Raw genomic sequence first — 18,878 nt, forward strand, 5'->3', positions numbered from 1 at the left:
TACCGACTATATTATATTCTTATTAAATAAAAATAAAAGTTCCATTGGTTTTTACCTTGGAAAACTAACGTAGGTACTAGGTTGTATGAGAACCTTATCTATATCGAGTACCGTGGGACAAATTATAATCTTATCGACTATAACGACAAAAATACGGCGTTATGGAAAAAGATACAGAACATGCGATTGAATTGTACAATATAATTTAGTTTAGTACGTCTATTACGTTCAAATAAACAACTGGTAGAAAATATATAAAAAAATTTAAAATAATACAAAATGTTTTTTTATTTTATTTGCCTGGCACAAAATAGGCATTTAGTCAAATGCCTAGTCATTTAACTAAATGTCTAGGCGGATAGTGAAATTGCATAAACATTAAATTCTTTGACTATATGCCTAGGCATTTAATAAAATGCCTGATTTGACTATATGCCTACGACATATCTATATGTAACCTACGTCTTGAATAAAACAAACATCGATTTGGATACTATTCGTGTCGTAAATCCTGTGGTATTATTATATTGGAATTTTTTTCTTCAAATTGACACTCTTAAAATAAAGAAGTAACGCCCAAAACGTAGTTTTTGTTGTTTTTTTTTTCAACTCGTTGTCGGTAACTTTGACTGTTCGTTTCTCTCCGAGCGTTTACTATTTAATGAGCCTATAATTTCGATAATCGAAAACTGTAATATTATTCCACTCGAAAATACATACATTTTTTAGCCTCGTATATAAAACATGTTTGTACGTCGGCAGACAATATACGACTGACACTGGTTTTTCAATATTGTGATATATTGATCATAGTTATTCGTGTTATCACACGTAAATGGTTTTTCCGTAGTAAATAAAATCATTATTATTGTGACCACTGCGGCATAGCAGATAACAAGTATCGCCCGGGAGGGGGGGATTATTTGTTCACTAAAATCGAAACCATAGCCTAACAATTGTTTGTTTTTATACAGATTTTATTAGGTATAGGTTGTGCTCAAGGCCGCACATGGTTCAACAATCTTCTGGAAGAGATGTCCGTGGTCAGTCACGGGTCTCGTCAGGACGCTGGTGATGTAGGGAAAGAGTGAAAAAAAAACTCAAATTTCCAAAAAATTTTTTTCTTATAAATATATTTAATAGAACTTTTTTTTTTTTCAATTTCGTCTCGCGTAAACAAACACAGAGCGGCACAGACATATAATATTATTAGGTATATTAGCTTCGTATAGTCGTATGTTATTAGCAACAGTAGGTACACAAATATATGCAAAAAAAAAATAAACGTCATTCAAAAAAATTATGGAAAAACCGCTAGAAACAATAATTGTCATGCGATTTCCATTGGTCTTCTCCTAACACGTGGATTTGAGCAAAGCTTAACAATATTACGACGACGGAGAGGTTCGCACGTCGCATTTTAGAAAGAATAATAAAAATAAACATATACACGGATATTATAGGACGACACATATCATTATTATACTATGCTGTACCTATACATATATATATATTCAAAAATAAAAAATAAATATCGTTTACAGGTACATCGCGTACGTTTCACATATAGATAGGTATATATATAAAGTTTTATATCATGCTGTTATGGAAAACATACAAAATTTATAATTGGTTTTTTTCACGGACAATCTTTTTCGCGTCGTTCACCATTGCGAAGAAAAAAAATTACAGTTTTCAATTGATATTATACACGGTCCGAACATAGAAATATAAATGCACACGCGAGTACTTTATATTATAATATATATATATATATATATATATACATATTTAGGCATGTTTTGTACAAATAAAAAATAATAATATTTTGTCCCTGTTTTACCGTTTTCCGTTTTACAATCTCGCGACGGTTTTACAACATTTCGTTTCTATCACAACATGCACACGTTTTGTATATTATAATAATATTACAATAAAAAATAGTATCATATCTATATATGTATGGTATTAATAATTCAATCGTCCGTATATTTAATATTACAATAGTTAAGATACCTATAACATTCATCTATTCTAAATTTTATATTAATATATTATATATATATGATATGACGTCGTATATATAATCTCGTTCGGAATAAAAATAAAACATTCGAATGATATGCGGTTTTCGTGATAAAGAATTTCCGTTTTTTATTCATCCGGTTTAATTGGTACGAGGGAGGCGGAAAACGCGTACGCGTAAAAAAACTTTGCTTTTTTTAAACCTTTTTACCTGACTACGACGGACACACGCTTCAAACGATTACGAAAATTAATAATAATAATAACAGTCGCTTCGCATATCGATTTCGCGATATTTCTATTTTCCCGCTATAGTCGCCGAAAGTTATTTCCCAGTAATCAGACATAATATATTATTATAAAATATATATGGGGAGATAATAAATAAATAATCGTTATTAAATTTGAGCAAATATTCGCTTCGGAGCGGAGTAACAAGATAATTTAAAAAAACAATACACTAACATTACAATATTATACGAATAATGACGGATGACTGTGTAAGTTATATAGCTGCGGGACGACCCGAATGCATCGAAAACCAAGCCGGAAAATCTCGCGACGATAACAATGGTACAAAAACGAAAAAAAAAATAAAATGGTAATAAAAAAACGAACTTACGTAGGATGGCACGTCGCGGTACATAATACATAAATAATAATAATAATAATAATAATAATAATAATATACAAAATAATAGTATCACACACCCTGTTTACACTTAAAAAAAAAATAATAATTAGAGTAGAAAAAAATATGACGCGCGCGTATGACGAACGCGTGTATTACTAATATTGAGTCGTCGTCGATATACGGTGACGACGGATGATGATTGTCGAGATTCACGAATTATGTTGTTTTAATTATATTCGTGTACGAGAAAATTATATTATTTTTGTCGTGGTGTGTGCGATGAGACTCACACGCGTGAGTGGTACAACAAAAGAGTCGAGCAGTCGTATATCGTCGACGAAACGAATGAACAAAAAAAAAATCATAACAACAAAAACATAATACCCGAGTAAGTGTATTACACACGACATTATAATATTATATTATTATTAACTATTAAAATAAAAATAAAAAAAAATACGCGCATAGTGATCCATATACGAAAAATATAATATTTTAATCGTTCCAACAAACGAATAAGCAATATTAATCAATGATAATAATAATAATACATAAACTTAGTACTTACGCATACGACTTATATTATTATTTTATCTTTGGTTTTGACAAAAAGCTGTGTGCGCAAGTTATTTGTGTGTGTTTATGTGTATGTGTGTATGTGTGTGTGTGAGTGTGTATTCGTTCTTAAAACTAAAAAAATTTACATACAAAATAATTATAATAATATTATCGGTTACACGATATACATTTCAATAAATATAATATTATAAACATATTATTTTACTATTAATATATCATTTTACAAAAGTGACGTTAATCCAATAATAATAATTATTATCGTCCACCCACCATACCACTACTGCGGTTCGGATTTGCAGAGGACCTCGAGCGGTGGCGACAGCAACAGTTGGCCGCCGGTGGGCGAGGTGGGCGACGGCGGGTCTAGGCCCAGCGCGGCCGCCATGGCCGCGGCGCCGGACGCCGAAGACGACGAGACCATCTCGTACCGGGAGTGGGTGCGCATGTGCCTGGTGATCATGTCCCGACGGCACGCGGCGTACGGACATTGCGGACATTTGTAGGGCTTCTCGCCGGTGTGCGTGCGCTGGTGCGTGCTCAGGTGGTCGGACCGCGAGAACACTTGCCCGCACACGCGGCACGTGTACGGCTTGACGCCCGTGTGCAGCCGCATGTGCCTGGTCAGCATGTCGCTCCGCGCGAACGACCGGTTGCACACCTCGCACGGGTACGCTTTGGCCGTGCCGCCGGACGAGTCGCCGCCGTTCTCCGACGACGATGACGCCGCCGTCCCGGAGCCGGGCGACGACGACGACGCCGACGACGCCGAGGTCTTGTGCCGGGACGCCATGTGCTTGGCCAGCCGGTCGTGCAGGCTGAACATCTGTCCGCACACGGGACACACGTACGCCACGTCCGAACCGACGGGCATCTCTTCGACGACGGGCGACACTTCTAGGTTGTACCGGACGGCCACCGACGCCTTGGTGGTGCGCGACGCCACGTCGCCCTTGACCACCGGCACGGTGTATCCACCCGCGCTCCCCGGCCGGCTGTAGTAACCCACCGACAGCACAGACGTGGCCTGCGGAGTGGTAGTGGAAGAGGCGGTGGCCGGGAGCGGGGGAGACGGCGTCGAAGCGGCGTTGGCAATGGTGCAGGTGGACGGTTCGGCCGCCGGCGGTTCGGGCGGCGCGGTGAACGGCCAACAACCGCCGTTCTTCATTGACAAGTCTAACGGCGAGTCTTGCGGCGGTTGGGGTGGCGGTGGTGGCGGCGCGGACGACCTGCACCCGGAGTTGGGGCCCCTCTTCCGAGCCGGCTTGTCCAGCGGATGAGGCACGGAAAACGGCCTCTTGCCCCTCCGACCAACAGTCGCGGCCGACGCGGTTACCCGGACAGCGGCGGCCGTCGACGCGGTCGAGTCGTCGTTACCTCCTCCAGGGCTGCAGTGTTCGGCTTTGGTCGCTTCAAACCACATAGGAACATCGGAGTCGGAATGGCTCCGCCGCTTCCGGAAAATGTCCGGCAGGTATTTGGTGTGCAGGTAGTGTTCGAACGTGTACATGGAACCGGCCAACAGCGACGCCGGCGACATCGGCGTGACCGGCGGCTGCTGTGAGTTCTTGGCATGGTGCACGTTCCTGGGCTGCAGGTGCTGCTGCGATAGGGGCGGTAGCATCGGCGGCAGTGGGTGCCGGGGTGGCGAAGTGCCGTCGCCGCCGCAGAACAAGCAGTCGCACTTCGGGTACTTGAGATAGTGTTGCAGCGGGTGCGGCGGTAGCGTCGGCGGTGCATGAAACTGCGATTGCGCGGTAACGGGTGGCTGCGGCGCCGGTGGGTCGTCCAGTCTCGTCCGGTTCGGGCTGAACGGTGAGTCGGTGTGCGAGCTACGCGGCGACCGGTTGCACGACGACGATCCGGCCGGGCTGAACGGTTCCTCGTAGTCTTTGCACGACGACCTCCGCAGCGACTCGTCGCTCTCGTACCCGACGCCGTTCGTGACGACCGAGTCGCCGTGGCCGCCGTCAACCACCACCACGGCCGTCACCGATCCACTACCGTCCTTGATCGTCGACTCGTCTTCTTTCACGGCGACGACATCGATGTCGATGTTGTTGTTGTTGTTGTTGTTGTTGTTGTTATTGTTGTTGTTGTTGTTATTGTTGTTGTTGTTGTTGGGCGAAGTCGCCTGGCCAGCCAACCTGTCCAGCACTTGGTTCAGGCGTTTCCGCTTTTTGTGTTTGACGACCACAGGTCGCGTGCTGGGAACGTGGTGTAGGTGGTTATTGTTGTTCGTGGCCAGCGGATGGTTATTGTTGGTCTTGTAGATCGTCGACCGGCTCGCCCTGTCTGTCGGCGGCTCCATTTCCACCTCAGCCATAGTCATTCGTGCAGCTAATCGAACAGACGTTCAATCACCGCAAAATGACGCACGCGCACAAACACGGTGGTGGCCTGAAACAAGAAAAACGAAAAATTATAGACGACCGTCCGAAATCGGTATAAAGGTTTTTCGACATCCTCATTATAGTAAAGATCGTTCTGAATAAATAACTAAACTTGAAACAAATGTTGTAATCTTTTATGTATAATAAATCGATTGAAGAAGTTAGTTGATAAGAACACAAGCACAAACTTTAATTTTAGGCAATAATTTGACAGATATATTTTAACTGCAATACTGAAAAAACCGTTTCAAAGTATAAAGTCGCGCAATGTGCAATTTATAATGAATAATGATCAAATAATCTGCAATCCTGCGACTAGCATGGATAATTCAGACGGTTTAAATAAAAACAAGTAGGTATAACCGAAAATCTTTTCAGGGTTGGACTTCCCATGTTTGAAATTTTAGAACGAGCACTATGAAAAATCTTATACCTACATTTAAACAAGGATACACTTCCAAAAATAATTATGTACGAGTAAGTAATAATAAGCGAAAATATTTATGCATTATATTTTGTATTACATATATTATAAAATAGCTAAAAAAAAAATGTTTTTAATTTATCATAAAATATTAAGTTAAGTAGGTATGCAAAGTAAAAAATAGACGTAAATGTTACAATAGATAGGTATGGATGAAGTCTTTTAAAAAATTATTTTCCTTTTTAGTTGAAACTTTATTTTTATTTTTTATTTATTAATATAAATAAACGATATAATAACGAAAATATTCGTTAATATGTATAAAATCTTTAAATATGTTGCAAAATTACTTAAATCTGATAAAATATGCTAAAATATACAACATATATACTTTTTTTTTTTTTTTTTTGATTTGAGTTGAATATACTACCTATATATATATTATAACGAATTTGTGTCGAATCACATTTTTACACATTTATAATATGCAAATGAACGTAGTTCCGAGCCCTGATTATTATTATTAATATTATCATCGTTATATAGGTATTTTCTGACAGCATGATATAACCGTCGGACTTATATGGAGGGCGACGGCGACACAGAGAATACCTAACCCGTTTACCGCCGCGTGAAAAAAATTGTGCGTAATACCCGGTGCGTCGTCGGCGACGTTTGAGGACACGACGCGTCGTTAATTAGTGCTCTAGCCAGCCTGGCAAGGACGCGAAGGACGCGAGAGATAATAATAATAATATTATTATTATTTTATATGTACAATATATTATCAATATTGTCGTGTGTAAATATAATATTATAAGAGACGCGTTTATTATATATAAATATTGTAATATTTATATGACATTACGCAACGTCGTTTCTACAGATTGTTAATCGACGAGAAAAGAAAAAAAAATGTTAGCAATAACACACACATACACACAATACGTGTTCTTAATATTACCTATACATAATTATAGGTATATATATTATAACACGTGTGTGTGTGTGTGTGTGTGTGTGTGTGTGTGTGTGTGTGTGTGTGTGTGTGTGTGTGTGCACATGGTATAAAATTGCTCAACTCAATATATCGGACACAGCGGGGGAGTCTCTCGTCGGTCGCGGCAAAGCTGCGTGGAGTTAATGTGCGTCATCATTTAGCTGGCACAGACGAGAGATGACAACCCGTTGCAGATACTTATATATATATATTATATATATATATAATAGTATCATTACTTGACGTATTTACACCGATTGTGTAGAGGCCTCAGACAGGTGACGCCGACAGACTTATACACCCGCAGCGAACGTTCGCAGTTTTATTCTCGCGACCATTTACATTTTGCAGAGCTCATATAAAAGTGCATTATAACGATTCACGCGATATGAACAACGGGATTGCGTAGATGAAGAAGTTAAATGTAGAAAATAGAAACGGTAGATTTGCCTTGTGGGTGAGCACGATGGGCGTTTCTCGTCCGAGGACTCTGCAATAAATATTGCATGGTGTAATAAATGTATCACAATATCGAATTATTCTATAATGTTTGGCGGTTACCCTGCAGCAAGATAAAATATTGTTATTCAGTGAACATTCCATTTAACCACATTTTCTGTAAAATATTTTTGATAACCAAACCAAATTATTTAATTCTATTAAACTAAAATATGCTAATATACGGTTTTTTTTGTACTAGTATTATGTAAAAATTGGTTACCTAATTAATACTTACTATTAACTCTTCTCAAATCAATAGGCACATTTAAAACGAGGCACATACATTGCTTATGATCATTATACCTATATAAGTAGCTGGCATGCAGCAAGTAACAGCACTCCTTATTTATAATTGGAATAAAAGAGTTATCGACAGGCCACTGCACTTATTACTGCAATTGATACTACGACAGACTATGTATGCAATTTGCGGTAAATCGGTAAAACTATTACAACGACGACGATAAATCGTCCGAAATCAATAATTGCTCGATTTTATCAAACCTTAAGTAGGTATACTTTGCGATCTCGACGAATTTCCTCAACTATTGTTATTGCATGATATAAATGCCACATAAGTGTACTACAACGGCCGTCGCATTTCGGTGACGGTTTTTTTTTTACATGTATAAATATGTATAATAAATATATACATAGGAATTTTTGGTAATTCGACTGACCTACGTACGACATCTTGCAGCCAGTAGTAGTAGTACTGTAAGTACTGTGGTAGTTGTAATAGTAGTGTTAGTAGTAGTGATGCATGAAAGCGGTGCGATCGCGGTGTTAACGACATTTAACTGGTTTTGCCGGAGGATTATGGGAGACAATTTTGTTTGTTTTCAATACTTTTTTTACAAGGCGCTGTTGACGTTTAATTCTCGATTTTATTTTATTATTCGTTTCCAAGACGGTTTGGCTGACCCGATATAATAAAACGATCAATAACTGAAAATTCGTCTCGATGACGACCGTAATGTTGTCATTATATCATCTATGCGTCCGACTTGGACCATTTTGTCGTGTGCAGCAGCCGCAAAGATGACGGGCGACGTACACACGGTGTTCATAAATTTCAACGAAAAAAATACGTTATTCACGACGACGATCATCGATTAAAACTACATTTGCAACTCAACTCTCTATATATGTATATATATACAGGGTGTCCCACGGAGATCTGACAAATGAAATAACTTTTGGTCTAATCAATATTTTTAAAAATTAAAAAATATAATTCATAGAATCTTGCGCTACATTTTTTATTTTTAATACTGAAAATAAAAAACTTAAAAATTGATAAACATTTTTTTCGAAATATTCAATACAGCCAATTTGTATATCTGATTTTCAAAAAAAAAAATGATATGGTAAAAACACTTATTTAAGTCAAATGGCTGATTTTTTAAAAATCAATATTTTCGTTAGGTAAATTATTACGATCTAGCTTATGTTAGAAACATATTAATCTCAAAAAATATTTGATGTGAATATTTTATAGGTTTATGTTAAAATCTAATAAATTTTTTATTGTATCTACTATTTTATTATAATATTATTATTTGGTCAATAAACTCATTTCTTGAAATTAAAATGTTTCTAACATAAACTATAGATCGTAATTTATTTAACGAAAATATTGATATTTAAAAAAAATTGTAAAAAATTAGCCATTTGATTTAAATAAGTGTTTTTACCATATACATTTTTCTGAAAATCAGATTTACAAAATTGGCCATATTGAATATTTCGAAAAAAAATGTTTATCAATTGTTCAGTTTTTTATTTTCAGTATTAAAAAAAAAAAAATGTATTCTTAAAATGTAGACCAAGTATCTATGAATTATATTAAATTTAAAGAAAAATATTGATTAGAGCAAAAGTTATTTCATTTGTCAGAGATCTCTATGGGACACTATAATATAATCCAGGAGAGACGACGACGAGTGTGTGTAAATTCAAAATATTTTCACCTAACATTATTATATATTTTATAAAATATATGTGTACTTAAATACATTGTAAAGTTATTAGTGCGAGTTTTGTCGGCGAAATCGAAAGGTCGTTTGAAATATCGCTTCACGCGTCACAATGATTGAGCGCTTTTTGTAAATAATATACAAGCGTGTATTTCGCGAGGAAAACCTACGACTATTTTATATTATTATTTTACCTTCGATAAAATGCACATAATATTATATGGGTGTACAGTGTATACGTCTGTACTTATATCAAATCAATATTGCCGAACGTCGTCCGTGGCAAACGTTTCATTAAACGGCCATTAATCCAAAACGTATATAAACATACAATATGTTATTAATATATGTATGATAAATGCGTGAGGTGATCTGAATACCCTGCCTGCACAGCAAGTAGGCGTATAATATATTATAATGTAGAAGTATTCAAGTATATTATTCAATTCAGCAATTCGTTTACACTTTATGTCCCGAGTTTTTCTACGTCCGAGGTGACCGCCGCGAGTTTGAACTACGCGAATAAACGCGAATAAAATTTCAAAAAAAAATCCTGGTCGTACAACTGCAAGCCATGGCGCTCAAACAAGTTCCACAACGATGACAGCGACGTCTGTGTTATACAGTTATACGTAGGTACATAATGATAACGCGTATATAGATTTTCGGTCACTTACCGGCACACGACGACGGAAAAGTCCGATTGTCTTATGTTGTGATGTGCATTTGAGGAAAGCTATAGATCGTGACGATAATGATCGACAAAACTGCATAATATAATATAACTTTATTATCCATACACTGCAAAGACCTAGATGCAGTATCGACGAACGCACCGAAACGATAAGTAGAAAAGGAATATAATAAAACAATGAAAAAATAATAAGGCGAAAAACGATAATATTATTATATTATAGAAATAATTGTTCGGCAATGATTATTTAAGTATTTGCCATACGAGTAATAATGAAAAAAAAACAGAGACTCGTGAAAGAAGTTGCTCTCGCGCTGCCGCCCGTCGATATACTACAGCGATATCATTTTACGGGGTGCGTAACCTAACCTATATATGACTATCATGTTTACTCACTCGCGTACTACAGTGCGCGCTGTACGAGCGATGAAAATACTACACTTACATTTTATTATATAAGCCATGGTGACGGGGTGGTAAAAGGGGGGGGGGGGAAATATTAAATCGAGCGGATTTACTAGGCGCCACGTGAGCTGCGGGACGTAGGTATACATATAGATCAGTATCCGGGTGAGGAGGTCGTCCTTGACATTGGGTCGGTCAAGTGTGCTCTGCGCCAGAGCTATAGCGGCCGATATGGGTAATATATATTATGGTAATCGATAAAATACGACGAGCGCGCGTAAAACATACTAAGACGAGGGTAGTTTTCGCAAAAACGTGGCCGACCGAGTGGTAGAGGGGTGGCGTGCGCGCGCGCGCGGTTCTGTCTATACATGATGTATACATAAATATATATGCTACCTGTTGCTGCTCTTCGGGCCAACAGGTTAACCACCCGACCCATTACTACCCGCTTTCGTGTTTTCCGATGGCCGTGAATCGCGACGTAATTTCGATTTTTACACACGGACAACACATCCATATCGTACCGAGGTCATCGATCACAACTGCTACCATCCCCACCACCACCACTTCGACACCAACCACAGGCAACGCCCTACCCTATCACACACGTGAGAATCGATATAATCGATGTTTTAGGGGAACATCGCGAAAATAATAGTTATTTATATAACATAATAATAAATTCGACTAGAGGTACGCGGTTTTCTGTTTCGCAACATCCACGACGAAATTTTACGCTGCAGGCGCTAACGTATAGATTTAGACATCAATCAGCCAAATACTGCTCAAACACAAATGCTATTCGGAAGCTAACTCATCCTGTAGAACTCGATGAACACTTTATCGGAAACATCTAAATATCTAATCATTCTCATTGACGTGATGACAACTCACACGTTATGCGTACCTACCTACTTTAAATTGTAATATTATATCGTCGACACATGCGCAAACAACAGGTTGGTTTTCGCGAAACGCGTATACATAACATACAAGGGCAACAATTATTTCAAATTTGAGCGTTTTATATTATTATCATGGTTGTTGTCGATGTGTGGGCGTAAGTGGGCGTAAATTGTGGGAGCGTTTCGAACGTAGGTCGCGTCCTAAACAGTGGACGGCGCGTGGGCCCCCCTCGCGCGACTGCAGTTTACTCATATATACTCCTACGCCACTGTTTTCTAGAGCAGTTCGCGCGGACTCCGGTCAAAATACGACATAATAACCAACGGCGACGGCATACGTCTCGTAATATAACCCGACACGCACTGCACTGCGGGACGCTCGCGGTAATAGACACTATATACAGTGGGGGATGATGATCGATGCGATTTTAGAAATTGATTACCTTATTATGAACACGGCGAAGACCAAGTGTCGCGGCGTATTCATCACACACACACACACACACACATACAGCTGTGGTCACTGTTTAATCTGCACCAATCGTGGTATACCGACACCATATAGGTAGTTTTATAAATACATCATACACATTAATATGTATTTTATTTCGTGTGTTACGCTTATACACAGTTACACACATATAAATATTTTACAGCGGCAGAAAATTCAAAAATCCGATACGACAAACGAGTCCCCGTGATACGTAATAATTTATATTATACAATAGCTAGCACGTAATAAAATTTAAAAAAGAGGGTATCGGCGCTGTGGATATATCGCGTATGGTTTCGTAATACGCGCGTTGGGCAATCGCTAAGCCCTCGTACGTTTACTATAGATATATTATAGGTAACTACACCTATACAGGCACGTCAACCACCGTAGGCGTATACACAATTATTATTATTATTATTATTATTATTAGCACAATCATTATTATCGTCTCATCGCATCCCTCAACGGCACTCGGTCGAAGAGTTTTACACCCCTTCGCACGGACTGCATACTTACGCCCTCCGTTGACGACGCGTCATATTGTGTTTTGGGGCAGTGTATGCATATAAGCGCGTAGTACGTGTCGCATCGTTCATGATGTGCAATAAGGAAGAATGAACCGCACGTGCTATACTACTATTGGTCGCTTGCGTCCAGACGGACTAACGCCGACCCACTCGCGCACGTACCAAAAACCCAGGACCCCACGTACAACCCTTTACTCCTGACCATCGGACAGTAGATATGGATTAGGCAACATTCGGGATACAGTGACGGCACCAGACACAAACTATGGACCTCGGCAGTAGGTACAATAACCTTGTATGGCAATGACCATAATAATAATGATTAATAAAATAAAATGAATAATTTTCAGAAGCTTTCACGTGCCGTCATCGGATATATTAAAATTATTTTAATAACAACTTATAAAGGTTTTTTTATAAGATCATACTCTGTATTTCACACATACGCGTTACGTGTGGTGGACAGAGTGTTCAAATAGACCCCAAAAAATTGTCATTAAATTTAAACACTTCCTATTGTTTTTAGAATAGGTACACCAATTTATTATTACTTTTACTATTATTATTGTGAAAATATTTCAGTTATTTAATAATAGACAACGGTAAAAAAACGAAATGCCACGAGCATAGGTGCACACCACGTAAATGCATAAACTATATACAGCATAATATAGCGATAGCGACGACGGGTCCCTGGCACAAATCCGTTTTCTACGAGGTTTTCTATTTACTCCGATAAATTAACCGATATTAAAACCATAACTCCTGAGTTTTGTTTTAAATATAAACCACCCATCTAAAACGTTAGCTTATGCACTGTACGAGTCATATATTTTGTCACGCCAAAAAAGCGAGCGGATATTTTGTGCAGAATAATAATAATGAAAAATACGATTGTTTTCTTCAGTAACATGACCTACATTATTTATTACAACAGAACTAATTGCTAGTTATTTTTCTTTAATATGGCATAACAATAAAATTTAAATCCTACACGATCAATAATATCTATAAACGTTTAATCTTATAAACCTAAAACTAAAGTGTCATATTATGCTCAATGTGTAACAAAAGAAAATAATAATAAATTGTTGAAATTGAATTGATATTTTTGGCGATGACTATACAGTTATTGTTGACACTTGAACCCTGAAATATGCAGTTATATATTTACAGAAGGTACGTTTACAATAAAACATAAAATATACATCAGCTACCATAAAATAGCATGAAAAATATATATACAGGCCGTAGAATTTTTTTTTCTAATTAACCTGTATAACTTCTGAACGGAAACGTCGTATTGGAGTTTATAAAAAAGAAGACTATAATCGTTTAATAAACAATATTAAAAATTATGTATTTATCGACGGTGAATAAATAACGGTTTTGCGCGACACAATGGCAGGATGCACCTTTTTTCTTTTTATTTCACCCACCAAATCTGTTCAAAGGTCATCGGTACATCCTTGGCAATCATTAATTATTCTTGAAAAATATTCAACATTTGAACTCGTCTGGCGCACACACGTTTAGTTCACCTCCCCCATTTCGCATAATGTTGTACACAACATATTTGAATATTTAGCCTTTGTCTCGGCCTTTGTATAAGTATATGTATTATTTAACGAAAATTATTTTTTTAATTCAAAATTAATTTTCTGAAGTCTCAGGTTAATTAGTTTAATTTAGACGAGAACTTAGGATTTTCTTAAGTTTTATTTTCATCACCATAATTAAAATTTTAACTTACATTTTATGCATATAATTATTCTATACGTCATATAGTATATTATGTACCTATATAAAAAATGGTAATATTTTTCATAATATGTCGATTTTATTTTTCCCGGGGGACATGACAATAAAAAAAAAAACATTCTCTTTTAGATAATAAAAATTATAAAATAATAAATTTTGATCATAAAACAGTGCCCAGCGCGCTATTAAACTTGATGTCGCCCGTAAACGATTTGTTTAATAAACATACCTAACATAAAACCATACGATTCATTTATACATTATTATAAGTATAACCGTATAGGGAATTTGTAAGTATAATAAATTAATAAGTATACCTACGTCAAATTAATTTTATTAATTTATAAGCTTTAAACTTTACACGACAATGTCAATCTCATATTACCTACGATTTGTACCAATTATTTTTGTTTATAGATTTTTGAATACCTAGCTACTATAGCATAACCAATTTGTAAAAATTACGAACATTTTTAAATGAAGTCTATGGAAAAATATTTTTTCATACAAATCAATTTTAATTTTTCAAATATATGCCAATTATGTAATATTTATAATTTTTTTTAACAATGAATATTTTTATTATTACTACAACATTCGCCTTGTGAAATTTATGTCCGGAATTGAATTTCATCGTTCGGGCGAAATTCACGACGAACACGGGTGCGATTAATCTGGTGTGGAGGGGTAACTATATTTTTGCACTAAAGCATTTTCTACCGGATGTGCCATTCAAACAAACTATATAATGTTTCTTATTTCACTCATCGCTTTATCCAGGCTATTCTGAACGTCCGTGCCTAATTAAAACGCGATTAGGACATCGACGACAACACTTATACGCTCAACTACAATATAATAATATAAAGAAGAATTTTGACCACACCGAAACACGATAGACAACGGCTTTGCATTACCATATTATATACATGGACAATCGGTTTTTCGAATTCATCGGTCACTAATGGGTTTCTCATTACAATAATCACCGGTTTTCCTATGAACTTGATTTATTAGTAATAGGTCGAAATTTAATTGAAGCCCTTGTTCGACACTTCACGCACACACACACTCCACATACACTACTGTTCTAGCTCGATAATTACATAGGACGTATGAATTTCGAAAAATCAACGTGTTATTAAAGTGTCTCGAGTAACGAAAAACGTCTTGACCGTAATAATATCAATCGTAAAGTTTATACATTTTTCCGACGCGTAATCAAATAATGAAATATACCTACATGTGCGCAGACACACACACATACCAGCTAAGTCGTATACATTTGCCGAAACCGTCGGAATGCCGGGCGTAAATTGTTTTGAATAAACAAAAATAGTAATAATAATAATAACAACGCTATAGTGGTAGAAAAAAAAATACCACGTAAATATTATCATTAAATAATAATAACAACACTGGGATGAATAATATTATATGCGATAATGTGCGAGCGTTAGAACACCGGTAAATCTTTTCACGGCGAAAACGACAACAACAATGATAGTTATTAATTATTATACCCACAACAATATTATATTTTAAAGATAAAAACGATTCTGACCTGTTGAAATCTGGGTTTTCTTCCCTGTTATTTATTGACGACACGAATCCGGTGACAGCAGAAAACGTGCGATTTTCGAGAGCACGGGGACGAAACTTCACGACGTTCGGCGTACATTGTCGATAATAATATTATTATTACGGAAAGTCACAACAACTACGCGTAAGGTACGATAATATTATTATCTCGTCGTATCGGATTATATTTATAATAATACGATATTATTATGGTATTGTTACTAGAGAGGAGCAAAAAAATGCACAACTAGAAAGACCGCACACAAATCCGATTTACTCCGCGATCGAGAAAAAAATCGTCTTGATAACACTATAATAATATTTTATATTATCATGTGCGTGTGTGTTCGCGTTTACGTACAGCGGCGGCGGAAACACGGCGACTGTGCGAAATATGAAATGAAAAAAAAAAAAAAAAAATGATGTATGAAATATAAACGTCGATGGCGGTAATAATAATAATATTATACAATATTTTTGTATCAGATGAAAAAAAATAAACTAGCGGGCGCGTGTTGATCGGGCTCGGCGGCGTTGTAAAACTCGATCGTGAGACACGTGATCGTTGCGCGGGACGCGTACACTCGTGAAGATGACACACGACGAACGTCCGGACCGCCACTGGCTGGCCGGAGAGCTCCGCGATCACGTCGCCGACCTATACCTGGCGCACTCGTGACGTCCGGCGCGCACACACGCGCACCGCCGCCGCCGACCGCGCACGAACGGACACGAAACGATAGCCACCTCCGCCGCCTCCGCCACCGTCGACGCGTTGGCGGGTCGACGACGAACGCGACCTCCCCGAAAATTTCACGATGACGATAATAATATTATTACGCGCGATTATCGTTTTTCTTGCCACTGCTGTTTTTGTGCGGCGATAATCATAAATCATATTGTCCGTTTATTTTTTAACGGAGCCGCTAATATTTAATGGACCGATCGCGTTGACGAGGGACTCGCACTCGCCACTTAACATTGATTCATTTAAAATATGATATAATATAATATTTATTATGTTTGACGATTACTCATGCTGCCCGTCGTTATTATTATCATCGCGTGGCAATAATATGGTTGCGAATAATAATATTCAGTCGACCGGCGAATCGGTTTTTCTCGGAAAAATATTTCAACAGATAAATTTAGGAGAACCGGATCGTGTTCTAGGAGGTCCCCTGCACCCCTCTCTAAACACCACCAGTTGCACCGGTATCGAACACCCCTCCCCCGCACAAACGGGTCGTGCGATTAACTAGAACACGGTTATCAAAGTCGCCACGCGCCGAAGTCTAAAAATAACTTATTGACGTAACAACCGTATAGATTATTAGATTGTCTGTCGCCCATGTTATTATGTTTTTAGTAGGTACGCGATACGCCTATTGCGTATATTATTATTATATTATGTATTATTATGTTTATGTGTGAATGTGGAATACGATTAGGACGAGCGAGCTAACCAACGACTATGGTAGGGCAGAGAGATATTTTTCGAGTTTTATTAGTTATTTCGTTCGGGACGTTATCTCCTCCGAGTCCGTACGCGTATTGTATAAAAATGGCCGATGCCAAGGCAATCTCGTGCGATTAATATTTTCCCTGGCTATTACTCAACCGTTTTATCGATTACCACCTCTAACACTGGTTGTAATATTGATATCGTGTATAATAATTATAAATATATAGTTATTGGATTTTATCCGCAACGATCGGTGTTTCGCATGTTCGCGGTCGAATAGTCTGTGAAATTTACCGTCGCCACCGCTGTTGTTCGTCTCAGCATTAAATCATCATTTCCTCCGGTTCGTCGGGATGTACGAGGATTGCGTTGTAAACGACAAGCAACTCGATAATATTATCAAATAATAATAGCAATAGCAATAATATCTTTGTGTGTGTGTGTGTGTGTGTGTGTGTGTAAATGACTTCGGATAAGCCGACGGTGTGATCGTTGTCTTCGTGACGTACGAAACACAACGACGAGCCACGTGTGTGTACAGATAACGGATTTCCCAGTAATGTTTCCGGTAGGAAAATTCGATGGAGGCGTCCCGTACACGTCCTAAAGGATAATATTAAGTGATAAGTCGCCGCAGGGCACATCATCATCGTCATAATAATATACGCCTTGTTTTCCTAAACTACATAAATTCGCCAACTCTACAATAATCACATTCCGCGGAGAACGCTCACACGCACCGTGTTGATCCTATCGATTTTGTCCTGGTTCGACGACGGCGCGATAATAATAGCTCTGTAATATTATTAACGTCGCAGTTAAGTTACAACATGGAAGGGCGAGTGTCGCACGTGCCGTGCTCAAAACAACAGCACGACCACAGCGCGTTGAATCGCATAACTCTGCTTATCCTTTGCCACCTAAAGTTAAAAATAATCATTTCATATTATACACGGAATCGGTGGCTCTATTATGAACATATTACTATTATCGGTGTTTCAAATAGTTTCCCTATTAATTGTGTTGTCCATAAATACTTCAAATTTTTAAAAATTGTTTTTGCGTTTCTGGTGATCCGTTTGTGGACGTTAATCGATAGATACCGAACGTTGAATCACCAATTATTATCGTCGGGTGGTACTGTTGGTAGTAACTGTCGAGACGGAACGCGGTTTAAACCTTACCCAATCTCTAACCTACAAGGTATAAACATGAAAATAGCAGCCCCATCAAGATTGCCTCCGACGTGTCCCATCTCGCAGATCTATGACGTTTGAAAAAATAAAATCGAAAAACGCAAGTTATCGTCTTCGAAATTTCATTTTCGTAGATAATAGGACACGCGCGAGCGAATAAACCGACCGATGGAACGACGGCGAGCGGTGGGTTACACGCGCGCGCGTGTATCGTCGTATTACTATAATACACGCATATTATAACAATAATGAAATCGTAAAAAAAAATATATATCGCACGTAAGTATATAGGTTTATTAATAATAATCGTTAT

The 18,878-nt window shown here is 37.8% G+C and overlaps 1 protein-coding gene across 3 annotated transcripts in view; it reads right to left on the reverse strand.

Annotated features, from left to right (window-relative positions):
* Positions 1–1,105: 1,105 nt before the first annotated feature.
* The window catches only part of klu (zinc finger protein klumpfuss), a 32,125-nt gene continuing 14,352 nt past the window's right edge, over positions 1,106–18,878 (reverse strand). For 2 of the 3 annotated variants that reach the window (XM_015509652.2, XM_015509651.2), the window contains exon 2: positions 1,106–5,635. In XM_015509652.2, coding sequence (XP_015365138.2) covers positions 3,516–5,567 — 2,052 coding nt within the window. In that variant the 5' untranslated portion in view covers positions 5,568–5,635 and the 3' untranslated portion in view covers positions 1,106–3,515. Of the gene's footprint in view, positions 5,636–15,887; positions 16,545–18,878 lie in introns of those variants that run through there. The other variant, XM_015509650.2, reaches the window with a different exon arrangement.

Source organism: Diuraphis noxia, unplaced genomic scaffold (genome assembly GCF_037042655.1).
Source record: "Diuraphis noxia isolate RWA-SAM2 unplaced genomic scaffold, SU_Dnox_SAM2 contig0003, whole genome shotgun sequence".
NCBI lineage: Eukaryota > Metazoa > Arthropoda > Insecta > Hemiptera > Aphididae > Diuraphis > Diuraphis noxia.